Below are 19,864 nucleotides of genomic sequence, written 5' to 3'. Positions count from 1 at the left end.
CTAGTTATTGTACCTAATTCCACAGAGCAGGTTGTGGATTTAGGCACATGATCCCCATGTGATGTGCATTTTAACTTGAGGGCAGATGCTTCCTACTGTAAAAAGAGCTGTATTAGAACAGAGTTGCTCTTCATAACTCTGTAACCAAGCCCAGTAATCTTCCAGAAAAAGGAGGCACTGTTTATCCTCAAGACTAGTTGTATAATCAGCTGAAAGGTGAGGAATATAAGTACAGAACATTCAAAGAAAAAGACACAGCATAAATAAAAATACTCTGGAATGGAGAATTCCAAAATTGAAATTAACCAACCTCTCTATCTCCAAGTGTCTCGAGAAGCAGCAGCAAAACAGTTTTGAAATGTTCATCCCACACTCCCAATGACTCTTCTTGAATCGATTTAAGTAGTTCATACATTGCTGCTTTGCGTTCCTCTATTCTCTCATTGTGATTGGAAAGTTCCTTCAACAGCTCCGCAACCAAATCGGATTGATCCAAAGAGGCATCTGTTGCAAAAGCCAACTATTAGTGCTTGTATATACCATCCTTTAAGCATGAAAAGTTCACAGCCATGATAAAACACAGAAAAAATGTATGAATATTTCCCAAAAGAATTCATGTGTGGTTTCAGAGAGCATATATTATAATAAAAGTCAAAAGAAAACAATATAGAAAATGAAACACACCATCTGAACTTTAAAGGCGAAATGAAAAATGAAAAGCATTCCAGCAAAACACAACTGCTCAATCTCAAGCAGGTCAAAGATCAATGACTTCTCCCAAAAACTAAACTGGATTAGAATAACAAAATGTGGGACTGTCAGATTTCTAAAGTCAAAATGTAATGGAATGACCAAAATGTAATGGAAATTAGTCAATCAGGAGAAGGCTGACTTAACAGGACAAGATTTATAGCGTGCAGCACACAAACAGGCCCTTTGACCTCCACGTCCATGCCACTTGTTGCGTCTTTATATCAAACGATGGGACCCGCAAAAGACAGCTATAACGTAAATGTTATTTCTCTATTTATTGCGGTATAAGACTGGGATGTGGGGTATTTGAGAACAATAATAAATAAATCAGAAGGAACCATATGAAACCGAACAAAACAAAACAGGAATGTGATGGTTGGCACAAAAAGCTGGAGTAACTCAGTGAGACAGGCAGAGTCACTGGCTTTTAAGTTCCTGGGAATAAACATCTCTCAGGACCTCAAATGGCAAATGAACACCGTCACTCTCGTGAAGAAGTCACAGCAGCGGCTGTATTTCCTGAGGTCTCTGAGGAGAGCAAACGTCTCACAGCCGCTGCTGCTGTCCTTCTACCGATGTGTCGTGGGAAGTATCCTCTCCTATGGCATCCTGGTGTGGTTTGCTAGCTGCACTGTGGCTGAGAGGAGGGCGTTGCAGAGAGTTATAAAAACTGCACAGAGCATTACAAACGCTCAACTGCCCTCCTTGGATGATATATACAGGGCCCGATGCTTGCACCGGGCCACAAACATCAAGCAGGGCACATCCCACCCTACCAACCACCTTTTCACTCTGCTACCCTCTGGGAGGCGATTCAGGTCTCTGAAGGCTCGCACCGGTAGACTAAAAAATAGTTTCTATCCATGTGCGATAAAAGAGCTTAATTCCAACAGAGAAGACTGGGGAAGCAAAATGTAATTCCAAGAAATGCAACATTCTTTTTAAATTATTTTTAAATACTTATTTATTATTTTTACTAATAAGTGTACATATGTGTCAATGGTTGTCGTGTTTGTATTTTTTAACCGGAGGAGATGTAATGGAATTTTGTTGCACAGTATTGTGCAATGACAATAAACGTATTCTTTCATTCATTCATTCATTTTTGGAGAAAAGGCATGGATGACATTTTGTGTCGAGACCCTTCTTCAGGCCAAGAGCTTCATAGTCGTCTTGTTGAGTCTCATTTCTGTACCTTGTTTTCACCTAACTCACAGCTAACAATGGCCTGTTTCCTTTATCATCATTGCTTTTTTGCATAGCTTTCATTCATTTGTTCCATATCTCTCTATATCACTGTCTATATCTTGTTTCCCTCTCCTCTGACTCTCAGTCGGAAGAAGGGCCTTGACCTAAAATGTCACCTATTCCTTTTCTCCAGAGATGCGGTCTGACCCGCTGAGTTATCCCCAGCTTTCTGTGTCTATCTTCAGTTTAATCCAGCATCTGCGGTTCCTTCCTCCACAGGAATGTGAGGTGCATGTGCTTGCAGCACCGGAGACCCGGGTTCGATCCCGACTACGGGTGCTGTCTGAACGGAGTTTGTACGTTCTCCCCATGACCACGTGGGTTTTCTCCGAGATCTTCGGTTTCTTCCCACACTCCAAAGACGTACAGGTATGTAGGTTAATTGGCTTGGTATAAAAGTAAATTGTCCCTAGTGTGTGTAAGATAGTAGGGATCGCTGGTCGGTGCGGACACGGTGAGCCGAAGGGCCTGTTTCCGCGCTGTATCTAAACTAAATTAAACTAAAATTGCAAGTTTTGAGGATTCGGATCATTGTGTGCATTTTTGGTTACCTGCCAAAGATGGGAAAATCTAGCCCTTGAATGCTTTTGCATTTCTTCATGAGATAGATCCATGGTGGCATGTATTGACACCACCCCTAGAGAGCCAAAGTGGTGTTGAACTGTCTACTTGAATTCCAGTCCATTTGGGGAAGATTCACCTCTTGGATAGGCAGTCCCAGAATCCATACTCAGCAGGGAACAAACGGTGATGAGAAAATATTCCAAAATCAGAACAACTTTTGATTTGAAAATGTGTTCTGATTTTCCTGCTGCCCTTATGAATCTTGGAGGTGGATAATGTAGATTTGTGACATGCTTTTGGAGTAGCTTTGGGACATGCTTTTGGAGTAGCTTTGGGACATGGCGGCGCGACTCTCGTCAGCAGCGGCCTCTGCAGCCCGTCCGCGTTTTTATTATTTTCTGTCTATGTTTTTATGTAGTTTTTGTTATTTTTTGTTGGGGTGTGTGTGTGTGGGGGGTGGAGGGAGGGGGAAACTTTTAAATCTCTCCCTGCACGGGAGACCCGTCCTTTTCTTGTCGGGTCTCCGTTATCGTTGGGGCTGCAACGAGGAGCGGCCTCCAACAGGAAGAGACCGGGGACTCTGGCGCTGATGACTCACCGTCACCGTCGCGGGGCCGGCCGAGTCCGGAGCGGGTGGAGCGGTGGAGGGGCGCTGCTGCTGCTGCTGCTGCGGCCCGACCTCCGGAGATTCGGAGGCTTCAACTGCAGGTCTGGTGGACGGCGGCACCGGGAGCCCGCGGGTCCCTGGAGGGAGACCGCTTTTCAGGGCTCTCGCAACGGCGACTTCTCCCGCCCGAGTTGCGGGGTCGAAGAGCTCCTGGAGCGGGGCCTGACATCACCGCCCCGCGCGGCTTGGAATGGCCGCGGGACTCTGCGAGCGCACGCCGGGGGCTCCAACACCAAGACCCGGTGTGCGACCTCGCACCACCCGGCGTGGCTTTAATGGCCGCGGGACAATCGCCATCGCCAGCCGGGGGCTTTGACTTTGACATCGGGGGGGGGGGGGGAGAGTGCAGTGGAGAGATAAGTTTTTTTGGCCTTCCATCACAGCGATGTGATGGATGTTTATGTAAATTATGTTGTGTCTTGGGTCTATTTGTTTGTAATGTATGGCTGCAGAAACGGCATTTCGTTTGGACCTCAAGGGGTCCAAATTACAATTAAATTGTATCTTGTATCTTGTATCTTGTATTAGCCACTGTGGGTTTGGAGATGAACATACGACAGGAATAATGCATGAGAGGTGAAGAAAGTGAATGCTCATGTTGGTGGTTTTGCTGCCGAATGGCTGCCTTCTCCTGGATATTCCAGACTCATAAGATTCTGAAGTGTCATGAAGAATATCCAAACTCTGACTTGCTCTTGCAGCCAGTGGCGGACTAGCCAGGGTGTCAGCTTGCCCGATGGCAAGTGGGCCCCCTGATGAAGTGGGCCCCCTTTGTCTCCTGGCAACCAATATTTTTAGACCCAGTCCGCTACTGCTTGCAGCCATAGTATTTAGATTTTTGATTCAGTAGTATTTCTGGCCAAGGGTTAGTTATTCCAAGGATAATGAAGGGGATGGGGGTAGAACTTGGTAAAAAGTCACTGAATGTCAAAGGTAGGGAATTACACACCCTCTTGAGTAGTGTGAATGTTACTTGCCATTTGCCAGCCATTCCCTGAATATACGTGCAGATGCCGGTTTACTCCGTCGACACAAAATACTGGAGTAACTCAGCGGGACAGGCGGAATCTCTGGAGAAAAGGAATGGGTGACGTTTCGGGTCAAGACCTTTCTTCAGACTAGACTCATGGGAAAGGGAAACGAGAGATATAGACAGTAATGTCGAGAGATATAGAACAAAGGAATGAAAGATATCCAAAAAAGTAACTATGATAAAGGAAGCAGCCATTGTTAGCTGTTTGCTAGGTGAAAACAATAAGCTAGTGTAACTTCAGGGGGGGGGGGGGGGGGGGGGGGGGGGGGGGGGGGCTAGAGAGGGAGGGGGAATGCAGCGACCACTTGAAGTTAGAGATATCAATATTCATTCTATTGGGTTGTAAGCTGCCCCAGCAAAATATGAGATGCTACAATTTGTTCAGCTCACTCTGCCAATGGAAGAGGCCACAGACAGAAATTTCACACACAGACACAGACAGAAATTTCAGTGTGGGAATGGAAAGGGGATTTAAAGCGTTTGGCAACCGGGAGATCGGGTAGGTCCAAGCGGACTGAGCGAAGGTGTTCAGCGAAATGATCGCCCAGTCTACGTTTGTTCTCGCCAATGTATAGGAGCCCACACCTTGAACAATGGATACAGTAGATGAGGTTGGAGGAAGTACATGTGAACCTCTGCCTAACCTGAAAGGACTGTTGGGGTAAATGGACAATATCGAAGGAGGAGGGATAGGAACAGGTGTTGCATCTCCTGCGTTGCAGGGAAACGTATTTGGGGAGGGGGTGGTCTGGTGGGAAGGGATGAGTTAACCAGGGAGTTGCGGAGAGAACGGTCTCTGCAGAAGGTGGAAAGGGGTGGAGATGGGAAGATGTGACTAGTGTTGGAATCCCGGGGTGGAGGTGGTGAAATTGTCGGAGGATTATGTGTTGTAAGCGGTGGCTGATGGGGAGAAAGGTAAGGACTAGGGTGACTCTGTCCCTGTTGTGACTGGGGGTAGGGGGAGCAAGAGCGGAGCTGCGGAGTACCGAGGAGTCACATGTGAGGGTCTCATCTGTCATGGAAGAGGGGAATCCTCGTTCCCTAAAGAATGAGGACATCTCAGATGTCCTGGTATGGAACACCTTACCGTGGGCATGGACGGAGGATGTGATGTACTTGTCAATGTAACGGAGGTAGAGTTCGGGGATAGGGCCGGAGTATACCTGGAACAGGGATTGTTCAACGTACCCTGCAAAGAGGTAGGCATAGCCGGGGCCCATGCGAATGCCCATCGCTACGCCTTTGATTTGGAGGAAGTGGGAGGATTCAAAGGAGGAGTTGTTAAGGGCCTGTCCCACTTCGACGATTTTTTTCGGCGAGTGCCAGCGACTGTCACAGTCGTAGCAGGTCGACGAAAAAGCAGCGACTGGACCCTCCCCCACGACAATGTCTACGACAACTTACCACGTAGGCGACATCAAGCTATGACTAGCTCTTGACAACCGGCGACCCAATTGTCGCGACTTAGGATGTCCACCTACCATCCACCTACCATCACACCTACGACCACACAGGCACAACCTATGACAACCAAAGTCAACCTACGTCCACCCACGACAAGCTGCGACAAGCAACGACCCTGTCGGCGACAACTGAAGACAATTCAGTCGCCGGTACCTGTCGCCGGTTGACGTAGGTAGTCGCCAATGGAATTCACCGGTCAGCACCCAGCGACAACCAACGTCACCTGGCAACAACCTGCATCATCCTGGCGACAAGCTACAACAGCACCCACAACAGGAGAAGACAAACTACGTCAAGCCCACAGTGGCCGAAAGGTTTGAATATTTCAAAATCCAGCGGCGACTAGTTAAACATTATCTCTTTCGGCGATGTCAGGAGACTACTCATGACCATATAGGTGTCACCATGCGACCACGTGAAAACTCCCTAGTCGCTTGTAGTCGCTGGAAAAATTGCCCAAGTGGGACAGGCCCTTTACTAGTGTCAAGTCAAGTCAAGTTTATTCGTCACATACACATAAGAGATGTGCAGTGAAATGAAAAGTGGCAATGCTCGCAGACTTTGGGCACAAAAACAAACATATTCTTTTACGTATTAAATATTGTGGGCGGAAGGAAAAAGGGAAAAAAAACATAAAAAACCCAGCAATTAAAAAAAAAGAGAGAAATTGGCTGGTCTATTGCCTAAATAGAGTCTGATTCGTGCTTCATGCAGGCACAAGCTTATTCTATGAAGTGTTATGAATGAACTGAACATACAATCAGCATTCCCTAATGTTTTTCACAAAAATAAATAAATACACCAAACTCTTTAAGGAGCTCCAAGGAATAGACAGCAAATTACATTTTTTCATGCAGCCTTTTTAAAAACTGCATCTGCTGAACAAAATGTTTAGCCAACACAGTATTACCTGTTTCAAAGTTTGTGGTACTAATATAGCAACAAATGCAGATCAAATTTTATTTATTTTTTGACCTTGTTATAAATCTGGACAGAACACGATTTTTGTAAAATTACAGCAAACATGTCTTGCTTTGCATTCATGAAGCCAATCCACCAAAATATAATGTTACTAAATATCTATCCCCAATTTTTTTTTCTACGCATAAACAAATCCAATTAAGTTGCAAAACTACTTTCCTCACAAATAATCTTCATACAAATGAAGATTATGAGGCACCTTTGAGACATTCAACTTATAATGTAACCACTCAATTATTTCAGTCCTCTATTTTTATATGTGTACGAAGGGAGTGCAGGTGCTGGTTTAAACTGAAGATAGACAAAATGCTGGAGTATCTCAGCGGGGCAGGCAGCATCTCTGGAGAGATGGAATGGGTGACGTTTTGTGTCGAGACCCTTCTTCACAATCGTCAGGGGAAAGGGAGACGAGAGATATACGAGAGCTCTATTATATATCTTTAGTAATCATTATCAGCATCGTACTGCAAAGTCAAGACATTGAACAGCAAATCCAAAGACATTATCTTATCACCACCTTCCTCAAGTAGATTCATTGTTTTACTTTGACAAATAGAATTAAAAATATAGAAATGGAGAAGAAAGCAAAAGCACAATCTTGAATTCCAGGGTATGAAAAAGATTTTTTGTTTAACACAAGTTATGTTAAATAAGAAATAAAATGATTTCTGGTTTCAAGCTGTTACCATGTGCATGGTCCAACTTTGAAAAGTTAATTGTAGCAGCATTGCAACTCCATATATCTCAACATACCACTCAAATATCTGAATGTCTTCTTGATGTGTAACTGGACTGCAATCTAATTATTCCAATTCACAAAAGGTACTATAGTGAAGCATTGGGCCTGACCCACTTAGGTGACTTTTTAGGCGACTACAGGAGACTATGAGGTCGCCACATGGTCGACACATGTTCGCGGGTGGTTGCCGTGGAGTCGCCTTCATGGTCGTGAGTAATTACCGCATTCTCGGAACTAGTCGGGGTTTCATTCTGTTCGTCGACCAGAATTTTGATGCCATGGAGAGTAGTGAGAATTCTTGTGCCCAAGGTGCAATGGCAGTATGTCGCCAGGGGATCGTAGGTTGTCGTAGGTTCTCGTAGGTTGTCGCCGGTGTTGACTGGTAAATTTCATTGGCTCATTGGGAAAAAAAACATAAACAGTGGTTTTCAGAACCAAGGATAACCGACCAGTAATGTTAATGTCCGCCGAGCTGCACAGCCGTGTATCTCTGGCTTCTTAAAAGTTGTCTCCACTCCTCCTCCCCACCCCGTCACCCCCTTGTCCACCCTTCTCTCACCTCTCCCCCTCTTCTAAAGGACATGTGACCCTTTCCGTACACTGTGCTTTTACCGTCTTAATTACAGCACCAACCTTCCTTTTCATCGTGGTGTGTGATTGTATCACATTGGCTTTGAACCATGTGAATTTCACTCAGACAGCGCTCCCCCCTCTTGCCCTGTCCACCGCCTGCATAATGGGCTAGTGGAGGGGGGGTGGGGGGTGATGTGTGTGTGTGTGTGTGTGTGTGTGTGTGTGTGTGTGTGTGTGTGCGTGTGCGTGTGCGCGTGTGCGCGTGTGCGTGTGTGCGTGTGTGCGCGTGGGTGTCAGTGCCTTGTTGCCTGTGGGCAGGAAGACGTTCTTGCATCTCAGGCTTCCCCAGCCATCCAATCTTAGCCCTGGGTCGAGGTGCTGGCTGTCTTGCCTTCTTTCCCGGCAGTCCACTCTTGACCACAGGATGGCGCTGGTGGTGTCAGGTTTGCCACCCTGGCCCAGTCTTCCTCCGATGTACGACAGAGGAACAGAACTAGCAAGGAAGCTGTCCCTCCCCCTGTCCGGGTTTTATAGGGAGTATGTCGACACGATTCAAGTGGCAAACCAATTTGGACCAAGCTGTTACCAATGATGCCAAGGATTGTCCTGCCATCCAGTTCCAGGGATCAGAGTAACATCCAAGGGAGAGCATGCGGTCACATTCCCCAGTGACGATTCCGAGACTTGAGAGAGTTATTGTGATAGTTTCTCGTCATTTTCTGTTCACATTTCCAGCAACAATTGTCCAGTTAGTTAGTTAAACATTTCGAAAAGCAAGACAACTTACTCAGAAAGGTGTGAAGATGCAGAGTTTCACTGTGAGTGCACCTATGGCAGTACACATGCTCAGCAGCAGGGACTGCCGCATTGTTCAGTCTCAGGCTAATTTAATGTCCAGTTTTCCTTTTCAAGAGAAGTGCTTCTGAATGATACTCCAGCTACAAGATGGGGACAGACATATGGAGTGGCACCTCCAGAAAAAGGAGCCCAATCAACATTAAGAAAACTTTGGAAACTTTGGAAAGTAGCAATCCTCCATTTTATTTCTTCTCCCCTCATGCAGTTAGCCAGCGTGGTCTTGCCTCATTCTCCTCCAGTGTGGCATCGGGGAACAATGCTGCGTTGAGCAGTGACCACATTGACAATCACAGAAGGTTGAACTTGCGTGACATTTTATTTACAATGGTAAGGAAGTCCAGGACCATTTGGGGGCTGTCCCTCACCATCAGAGTGCATGTGCAATGACACTGGCCATCTTGGGCTTGTCCTAGCAGCTTTTCCTGGTCTTCAAAGGAAGGGGCACGGCGGTCTCAGGCCCCATCCTGCACTTCACCCTTGCCTCGAGAAAGTGCTGACGGTTCAGGGTGCTCCCTGGCGGCTCAACTTTGGGCTTGAAGAGGAAATGCTGGCAGTTGCTGGATTTTACTTCGGAGTCACGTGAGTGACTACGTGAAGAACCCGTCCAACACGCATGTGCGACATGAGCGTTCACGCAGAGCAACAGCGACGAACGGTAGTACGGGCGCTCCCGCTACAAGCTTGAAAGAATGGACCGTTAGGTAAGTACTTACCCACAAGTTCGAATTGACAAACTTTGCTCTTCTTTGTGCACCAGATTGAAAGCAGGAAAGAGCAAAGCAGCACAGGGAAAAACCACCCCCGTTCAACTCCAGGGAAGGACCGTTCCCCCACTGACGGAACGCTCCTTCCCTGGAGTTGAACGGGGGCCGTCAGTTGGGGGGGGGCAAGAGGCGGCACCTGGACCGCACATGCTGAGGTCCGCAGTCACGGATACCGAGCCGAGCCCAGTCCGCTAGCGCTGCCTGACCATCAGCAGCGGACTGGAGGCAAATCAACTCAGACCGGCCGGTAATCCCTGCATACTCCGACAAGGAGACTCGCCGCCCGAGAACGCCTGAGCAAAGTTGGCGACCAATCACAGCGGGCTGGAGACAGACACATGGAAGACGGACAGGCCGGATCATTCAGCAGAGCGGGCACTGCAAACTACTGCCCAAGAGCGAGAAAGTGTCTGTTTTCAAGCCTTAGAGAAGGGTCATGGAGTGAAAACTCCAGCGAGACTTGCCTCGGGAGCTGGGGCAAGCTCGCCAAGGGAGCACAAACACTCCCGCCCCAGTGCACTAACAGCACTGGCCATCGCATCTTCCTCATCAGAGGGGATCGTTGGCGACCAGGCCTGGGCTGGTCAAGAAGAGCGGTCACTGGCTGAACAAAATCGGGAGTATGCTTGAGGTACAGGACCAGGAAGAGCTGCTGGGTGTGAGATACCGTTACGTGGCTACACCATGAGTGAGATGGCCGTTACAGCCTAATCTGGCGGCCAGCTTACTACCTGTCCTTTAAAACCTCTCCAAGACAGGTAGTCATGAGGCGTTGGATTTTATCACGCCTCCCCAAAATTGCATTTGCTCAAAGTGCCTACCATTACTGGGGGTACATTGAGCAGGGCATTTAAAACCCCAAAGCTTAAAATTGCAATATTGATACCCCTGACGTCGGCTATCACTTCGCATACTCATTCCAGAGGGGCAGGGTAGACTTGGCAAAACACCCTGACCCTACTGTACAACACAGTATGTGATCCACAACCTCTGGAAGGAAGTCATAAAACCTGCCCTCAACCTAAAAAATTCACAGGACTGTGAGAACGCTGACCTCAGAACCACAGATCCTGCTATCTGGCAAAGTTACCAAATCAAGCCTAAAAACTGGACGAAGTATCCAAGATATTCGGCTTCATGAGGGCAGGACCTGGAATGAGCAAACCACACAAAACCAGACAGCAGTACCTCCATGCATCCACCAGTAGGCGTCTACTTCATGGTACTGGTGAAAGCTCGGGGAAATGTGCCACCCCCCAACAACACCACCCCGACAGACAAGGAACCAGAAACCAAAGGGTGAACACCACCAAAACAACAGTGGAGGTAGGCGAGTCTGGTTTCCACCATCACATCTATATGGACTTTGCCCCCTGCCAAAGTGTCGAGCACCAACCACCAACCTGGACACACTGCAGCAGAACCACTGTCGTGCCGCTGCCGATCGGAACGCCTGTTGAATGTTTAATAGAGTGTTAAATTTGTTCATGATATATGTATTTTTATTTCTATTTATTTTTAATGCACACTGAATGGACACTGGTTGAGCAACATTTTTTTGTTTCCTCTGGGTATGTGAATACTCAGGAAATGACAATAAAGATATACAATACAATACACTACACCAGTAATGAAACTATCACACTTGGTAGTTATATACCAAAAAGTATTCAAGGATAAGTTGAATTTAAGGAAACTTGCCACCAATTCAGCATGCACCTCAAAGGGGGTTCGCCCTCTCACTAAAAAGAGAACATGAGGGACAAGCTGAACTGGAGAAGTTACATACAATGGGATAAAGAAGTCTAAATGTGAACCTTTGGAATTCGTGTTAAATTTACTAAAACCAAATAAAATGGTGAATGTCGCACCGTCATTGACTTAACCACATTGAATACTTTCGCCAGGTATATACACTTTAATGGGAAACGTTTGCAACTGCCAAACAATGGATTCCTAGGATACTTTATGGTAGGCATCGAATAATAGATGCATACTGTTCAATGCCCATCTATAAGATCATCGAAGATCCAAGATTCAAGATTCAAGATTCAATTTAATTGTCATACCTATAAAGTTACCTGGATGAGGTAACAATGGCAACATAAATTATAGATTAATGGGTTAATATGAGCCAAAATTGTTTCTAAGAAATTTAAATCAGCCCTGACACTTAAGGAACATGTTGTCATGGCATATCTCGATTTTATTAACAAATAGACAAAACCATGGAGTTAGCTAATTTAGCAGCATTAGCTACTAAAAACAAACTAAATGGTAATAACCAACCGACCACTCAACTAAGTGGCAAGACTAATTGGGAACAGTAGCAGCATTATCAGCTACTCAACTTGGACCTCTGCATTAGAGCAAAGGTGCTAGCAGTTAATCAACATACAGGTCACTTTGACTGATCCATGAAATTGCCTTTTTTCAGACCTATAATGATGGAAAGAGAACATTGGCGTAGCACCAGTTCCATCATTTGTCAATAACCCATATCCAGAACAAGTGGCAGATGGACTAATCTAGAGTCATCACTACCACAGACACTGCACATAAAATCTAGTTGGAAATGTTGGGTGCGTTCTATGGGTTAAAAAGCATATTGTTCAAAAACGCACCATTTTGCATGTTCGTTTACAATTTGACATATCACAATGGTGGCCTATACTAACCACATGGGCGGGATAAAATCGACATCTTATGACAATTTGATCAATACAATCTGGTATCGACAAACATATTTTGCTATCAGCAACTTACCTACTAGGTAAGCTAACTACTGTGGCAGACATGTTAAACCCCAAAGTATTTGCTTAAATTACAAGCAATATGGAACACTAGATATCGATTTCTTTGCATCCCGACTGAATCACCACGTACCGATACTTGTCGCTTGGGAGCCAGACCTTGAGGCAGCAGCAATAGATACATTTCCAACTCAATTCCACCTTGTCTACCTCCCTTAACACTATGGCCCCCCTCAAAACAAGAACCGTAACTTTCAACACATCTTCACCCTGGTACTCACCTGCACTTCGTAAACTGAAACCGACTGGTCGCCGACTTGAACGACTCACAAAGAAATCATCTCCCACAGTCCACCTTGAAGCTTACAAACTCCACCTCACTGATTACAAAGATGCCCTCATTGCTGCAAAATCTGCCTACCTCTCCTCCATATTCACTGATCCCTGCCTAAACCACAGAACCCTCTTCTCCACAGTGGGCAACCTCCTCAAGCCTCGAGCAAACACTATCCCTACCTCTACTCCGGATCTCTGCAACTCATTCCTCCACTTTTTTGCTGATAAAATCAGCACCATCTATCAATCTTTATCCCCTGTACCCGACTCCCCAGCATCTACTCCACCACCTACCAAGGCCCCTCCTTTCAACATCTCCACTGACCTCCTTACCCCTCCTCCACACTGCTTCCTCTCCCAGTTTGACCTGGTCACCCCTACTGAAATCTCCAAACTCATCAGCTCTTCCAAACCCACTACCTGCTCCCTCGACCCTCTCCCCACTCCCCTGCTGAAGTCCTGCCTCCCCGTTCTCTGCCCCTACCTCACTAATCTCTTCAACTCCTCATTGTCCCAAGGAATTGTCCCCTCCGCTTTCAAAACTGCTGCTGTCACACCAATCTTAAAGAAACCTGGTCTTGATCCCTCCTCTCTCATTAACTACCACCCAATCTCAAACCTCCCCTTTCTTTCAAAAACCCTGGAGCGTATCGTTGCGTCGCAACTTCATTCCCACCTCCTTGCGTATAACCTACTTGAACCCCTCCAATCTGGCTTTCGCCCCCTCCATAGCACAGAAACTGCTCTCCTCAAAGTCCTCAACGACCTCCTCACCTCTGCTGACACTGGTTCCCTCAACATCCTCATCCTCCTCGACCTGAGTGCAGCCTTCGATACAGTGAACCATAACATCCTGCTCACCAGACTCAAAGACCTCGGCATTGAAGGCTCTGCACTCAGCTGGCTCTGTTCCTACCTTTCCAACAGATCCCACTTCATCTCTCTCCACAACCACACCTCTGCTACAGCCACAGTCACTCAAGGCGTTCCCCAAGGCTCCGTACTCGGCCCCCTCCTCTTCATCATCTACATCCTCCCCCTTGGTCAGATACTCCGCCACTTCAACCTGGACTTCCACTGTTACGCCGATGACACCCAGATCTACCTCGGCACCAAATCCCCCCACAACCCCCCCTCTCCCATATCAACTCCTGTTTGTCAGCTATAAAAACCTGGATGCAACATAACTTCCTCAAACTCAACAGCGATAAGACAGAATTCCTCCTCATAGGCTCCAAAGCCACACTCAGCAAAATCAATAACCCCACTCTCACCATCGACGGCACCACTGTCTCCCCATCTCCCCAGGCCCGCAACCTTGGCGTGATCTTTGATTCCTCCCTCTCCCTTGAGCCTCACATCCGCCATGTCATTAAAACCTCCTTCTTTCATCTCCGCAACATCGCCAAACTCAGACCCTCTCTCACACCTCCCGCTGCTGAAAGACTCACCCATGCCTTCATCTCCTTCCGACTGGACTATTGCAACTCACTTCTCCTTGGCATCAGCTCCACCTACATCAACCGACTCCAACTGGTCTAGAATGCAGCCGCCCGACTCATCACCCACACCAAATCCTGGCATCACATCACTCCAGTCCTCAAACAACTTCACTGGCTTCCCATCTCCCACCGGATCACCTACAAAATCCTGATCCTCACCTACAAAGCCCTCCACCATCTGCCCCCCCCATATCTCACTGACCTCCTCTCCCCCTACCAACCCTCACGGTCCCTCAGATCCACATCAGCCGGTCTCCTCTCCATCCACGTCCAACCTCCGCAGTTTTGGGGACAGAGCCTTCACCAGGGCAGCTCCCAGGCTCTGGAACTCCCTCCCCCAACTGATCCTCAATTCCGTGTCCCTCACCATCTTCCAGTCCCGCCTCAAGACCCATCTCTTTACCTCTGCCTATCCTTAGCCCCACACGTCCCCCTCCCTTTTCATCTGTGCATTAATTGCCTCATATTGTGTTTTGAATTGTATTCTGTCTTTACTTTGTGTACTAGTCATGTCTCTACTATTTATTTCATTCCCCTTACATGTTTTTCCTCTACCTGCTAAATTTTTGTAAGGTGTCCTTGAGACTCTTGAAAGGCGCCCATAAATAAAATGTATTATTATTATTATTATTTCCACTGAACTGGGGGGGGGGGGGGGGGGGGGGAACTAATGACTATGTTTTTTTCCCTTTTCTGCCTCATCAGTTAAGTACTACGCAAAATACAGATGAACTTTACTTCTAACGTTAGTAGTACCGACTGATCTACACAGCCATGGTTCTCAGTGGTCCTTGACAGGGTCATTGAAACCCATGACCATTTCCAGCGGACCAGGTTTCACTGATCCACCCTGTATCAGAAGAAAGTCACCCATGCCATGACATAATAAGCACTGGGTTGCAAATTCCAAAAAGACCTTCTGATGAACCTGGAACTGTCAAATAGGACCATGGACACGACGACAGCATCTCACCGACTTCCATATCTCTCCAGAATAAGAAAGTGGGAACATACTGCTCAAGAACAGAAACCTACTATCAACCACCCTATCTATGTATCGGAGTTCCTGGCCAACCTTCACTACAATGAAGGTCTGAACTATAGCACTATCCAATGCACTAGAAATGCACTGTCAGTCTATCTAAGACAGACACGAAGGGGAACAGACCATAGGACCTCGTCCTCTGGTGGCCAAATTAAGAGAGGTACCTTCTATTCAAAACCCTAGACCTACATATATCAAGATCTGGGATGTCAACGTTGTCCTGACGTATCTAGGGATGGCCACCAGCCAGATCCTTACTCTGAAGACAGCTACCCTGTATACAGCCATGTTGATGGTTTAGACTCAGCGTAGGGTCCAGGCCTTATCCACTCAGACTGGACAACATGGTCATAACTTCAGACCAAATAACATTCATCATTGATGAGCTGGTAAAACAGAGTAAACCAGGAACTTCTGGACGTACTATGGAATTCCGGGCGTACCCACCTGACCACCGTTATGTGTCATGACTCACCTTCTACAATATCAACACAGCCTAAAATTCCCGAGGGAGACGCCAAGCAAAATGGGTCAGCCACTAGTTAGCCACTGGGTCAGGGTACCGAGCCAAACCATCTCTAGATGGCTCAAACAGGTATTGGGAGCTGCTGGAGTGGATACCGATATTACACATCTCACCCCACCAGAGCAGCATCCATGTCGGTGGCTAAACAGTATGGATGTGCCATTGGACCTACCCTGATAACTGCAGGATGGTCTATGGAAAGAATTTTTTACATTCTACAACTAGCCATTATAAAACCTGTTTCAATTGCAGAGAGAATTTTAGACGCTGCAAAAAAATATATATAATTTAAGCCCGGGGGAGCGTTAATTTCTTTGTTATTATTGTCAAATAATACCATTGTTGTTTTGCAAACAACAAGTAACAAGTAGCCTTTATTGTCATTCAGACCTTGCGGTCTGAACAAAATTTTTTTGCCTTGCAGTCCTACATATAGTAAAAATGACAAAACACACAAAAATTAACATCTACCACAGTGAGTTCACCAGGCACCTCCTCACTGTGGTGGAAGGCAAAAGTCTTTGTCTCATCCCTTCTTATTCTCCCTCTGCGCCGAGGCCGCTGCCGCTGTCCCAGCCGCCGCTGTCGTCCACTGGGCCCGCGGTCGGGTCGAGTGGCCGCTGCCGCCGGAACGTGCCCCAGCTCCGAGTTCTGGTCGCCGCTGTCCCAGCTCCGAGGCCAGGTCGCCGCTGCCGTCTGCCGCCAGTGCCGCTGCTCCAAGGCCGCCGTGTGGCCGCTGCCGCTGTCCCCGCTCCGAGGCCAGGCCGCCGCTGCCGCTGTCCCCGCTCCGAGGCCAGGCCGCCGCTGTCGCTGAGGCCAGGCCGCCGCTGCCGCTCCCAGCCGCTGCCGCCGCCGTCCCAGCTCCGAGGCCAGGCCGCCGCTGCCGCTGTCCAAAGCCGCCGCTGCCGCTGCCCAGCTCCGAGTTCTGGTCGCCGCTGCCGCTGTCCCAGCTGCTGCCCTGTCCCAGCTCCGAGGCCGCCAGCTCCGCCACTAGGCCTCGGCGCAGGCGGAGATGGGGGATACGACAAAAGAAGTCGCATCCCCCGAAGGAAGAGACCAAAAACGTGTTCTGAGAGAATCATTTTCAAGTTTCTGAAAGAATCTGATCATTTGATCAGGTTCTGCATGTTGGACTTCTCTGGAAGTTAGATCACATGGGATCCAGTGAGAGCTTGCTGACTGGATAGAGAACTGGCTTCATGGAAGGAAGCAGAGGGTGATGGTGGAAGGTTGTTTTTCAAACTGGAGGCCTGTGACTCTGGGATCAGCGCTGGGCCCAATGCTATTTATGGTTTATATCAACAATCTGGATGAGAAGGCATGATTAGTAAGTTTGCAGATGATACTCAAGTCAGTGGTAACGGAGTTAGCAAAGATGTTGAACAAAAATTTCAGCAGGATATCAATCAGTTGGACAAGTGGACTGAGGAATGGTTAATGGAGTTTACTGCTGCTAAATGTGAGGTGGTGCATTTTGGGAGGTCAAACCAGGACAGGACCTTCACAAGCAGAGGGATCACGAAGTACAGGTACATGCTTCTTTGAAAATGGCATCACAGGTAGATAAAATCATCAAGAGGCTTTCAGAAGTTATGATGTGTAAGAAAGATTTTAGTGACAATTTAATTTTTAAAAGAAGTTAGGATGTATTGTTACAATTGTACAAGACGTTGGTGAGGCCACATTTGGAGTATTATATTCAGATTTGGTCACGCCGCTATGGGAAGGATGTCGTTACGCTGGCATGAGTGCTGAGTAGAATTATGAGGATGTTGCCAGGACTTGAGTGTCTGAGTTAAGGAAGAGATTTGGCAGGCTAGGATTTTACTTTTTGTAGCACAGGAGTCTGAGGGGTGACCTTGCAGAGGTGCATACAATAACGAGGGGAATAGATAGGGAGAATTTACCCAGAGTAAGGTTATCAATAACCAGAGGTGATAGGTTTCAGGTGAGAGGGGAAAGGTTTAATAGGAAACTGAGGGACAACTTTTTTCATACAGAAGGCGCTGGGTATATGGAACATGCTGCCAGAGGAGGTAGTTGAGGTGGGTACTATAATAACATTTAAAAGACACTTGGACAGCTACATTCATAGGAAAGGTTTAGAGGGATATGAACCAAATGTGGGCAGTTTGGACTCGTATGGATGGGCCATCTTGATCGGCATGGGTGAGTTGGTCTGAAGAGTGTTTCCGTGTTGAATGAGTCTGGGACTCCCTATGGCTAAACTTCACAATAGCTCAACATTTTACATTCACCAAGGGAACAGATGTCGATGTACAAGTTTTTCCACAATGCAGCATAAATATACACCACCTAAATCTGTAACCTCATGACCCGGTATGTCCATAACTCAACCATGAAAATCAAATCATGGCGTACACAATCTGCCACAGGCAATGATGGTCCAATTCTATACGGCCATTGTAGAGTCTGTCCTCACCTTCTCCATCATGGTCTGATTTGGCTCAGCCACCAAGCACGACACCCGGAGGCTGCAGCGAATCGTCTGATCAGCTGAGAAGGTTGTTGGCTGCAACCTTCCCTCCATTGATGAACTGTACACTGCAAGGGCCAGGAAGAGAGCGGGTAGGATCATCTCTGACCCCTCTCACCCTGGCCACAAACTCTTTGAATCACTTCCCTCTGGAAGGCGACTCCGGACTGTCAAAGCTGCCACAGCCAGACATAAAAACAGCTTTTTTCCACGAGCAGTAGCTCTATTCTATAACCAAAAATCTGTAGCCTCCTTTTGCTCTTAATCCACATGTTTAATTGATAATGTTTTAATATTAATGTTTAATGTTTTATGTGTTATTCTTAAATGTTACTGTATGTCGTGTTGTTACTTGCGAGCGGAGCACTAAGGCAAATTCCTTGTATGTGTACATACTTGGCCAATAAACTTATTCATTCATTCAGAAGTAGTATGCATTGAAGGAACTTCTGATATACCTTAATTTGAATGCCAACCTGGCAAAGATACAATGCACAATACAGGAGCTATTCAGAAAAATAGTACGGATTATACGGAGATAAACAAACGCCTTGCACTTCTGCCATATCTGGTTTTGAATGGTAGTAGGCAATTAGCAAGCTAACAAGAGCAGAAGACTCCAGGAATATTCCCACCCAAAATGATGATAAGACTCGGCATATAAATGCTAAATTCAAATGGCCAACCAGCAATGGACCATTGCACCTCATATTCCATTTGGGCAGTCTGCATCCCGGTGGCCTGAACATGGACTTCTCCAACGTCCGGTAGCCCTTTCTGTCTCCTCCCCTTCTCAGCTCTCCCTTAGCCATCTGGCTCCTCCTCTTCTTTTCTTTTTCCCGCCTCCCCCCCCCCCCCCACCACCCAACCACCCCATTACAGTGTAAGAAAACAAACAGAACACAATGATGGAATAACTCAGCAGGTCAGGCAGCATCCCTGGAGAACATGGATGGGTGACGTTTCCGGTCAGATCCCCTTCTTCAGGCGGAACAGATTAAATGGTGACTTGGTCGTAGGATTCCCTGCATCAGTCTGAAGAAGGGGTTCGGCCCGAAACGTTGCCTATTTCCTTCGCTCCATAGATGCTGCCGCACCCGCTGAGTTTCTCCAGCAATTTTGTCTACCAACAATGGACCATTATGGTCTATGATTTGTTTTGATCTTTTCCTACCTCCAGATCCCTCCCCCCTTCCTCTCAACCCATCCATCACCCATCCTTTTTCTCCAGAGAAACTGCCTGACCCGCTGAGTTACTCCAGCACTTTGTGGTTGTCTTCAGGGAAAAAAATCACCATCAGAGGTCGATAAGACTAGGAATATAGATTCAAGGTAAGTGGGAAAGAGATTTAGAGGGGGAATTTTTCAAACAGAGAGTGGTAAGTACCTGAAATTCACTGTCTGAGATTGATGAAGTTGAGTCACTGTCAGCGATTATAGTGTTTGATTGAACACTGATAGTGTCTGACTGAACATTGTGGGCGGCACGGTTGCGCAGCTGTAGGCTTGCTGCCTTACAACGTTTGTAGAGCTAGAGGCCGGGGTTCGACCCCGAGTATGG

At 47.0% G+C, this 19,864-nt stretch overlaps 1 protein-coding gene across 32 annotated transcripts in view; it reads right to left on the bottom strand.

The window, feature by feature from the left end:
• The window catches only part of clasp2 (cytoplasmic linker associated protein 2), a 322,540-nt gene that overhangs the window by 26,526 nt on the left and 276,150 nt on the right, over positions 1-19,864 (bottom strand). For all 32 annotated transcript variants that reach the window (XM_055633767.1, XM_055633768.1, XM_055633769.1 and 29 more), the window contains one exon: positions 311-504. In XM_055633767.1, the coding sequence (XP_055489742.1) occupies positions 311-504 (194 nt within the window). The remainder of the gene's footprint in view (positions 1-310; positions 505-19,864) is intronic.

This window comes from Leucoraja erinacea, chromosome 4 (genome assembly GCF_028641065.1).
Source record: "Leucoraja erinacea ecotype New England chromosome 4, Leri_hhj_1, whole genome shotgun sequence".
Classification (NCBI taxonomy): Eukaryota; Metazoa; Chordata; class Chondrichthyes; order Rajiformes; family Rajidae; genus Leucoraja; species Leucoraja erinaceus.
This window is presented reverse-complemented; position numbering and strand designations above follow the sequence as displayed.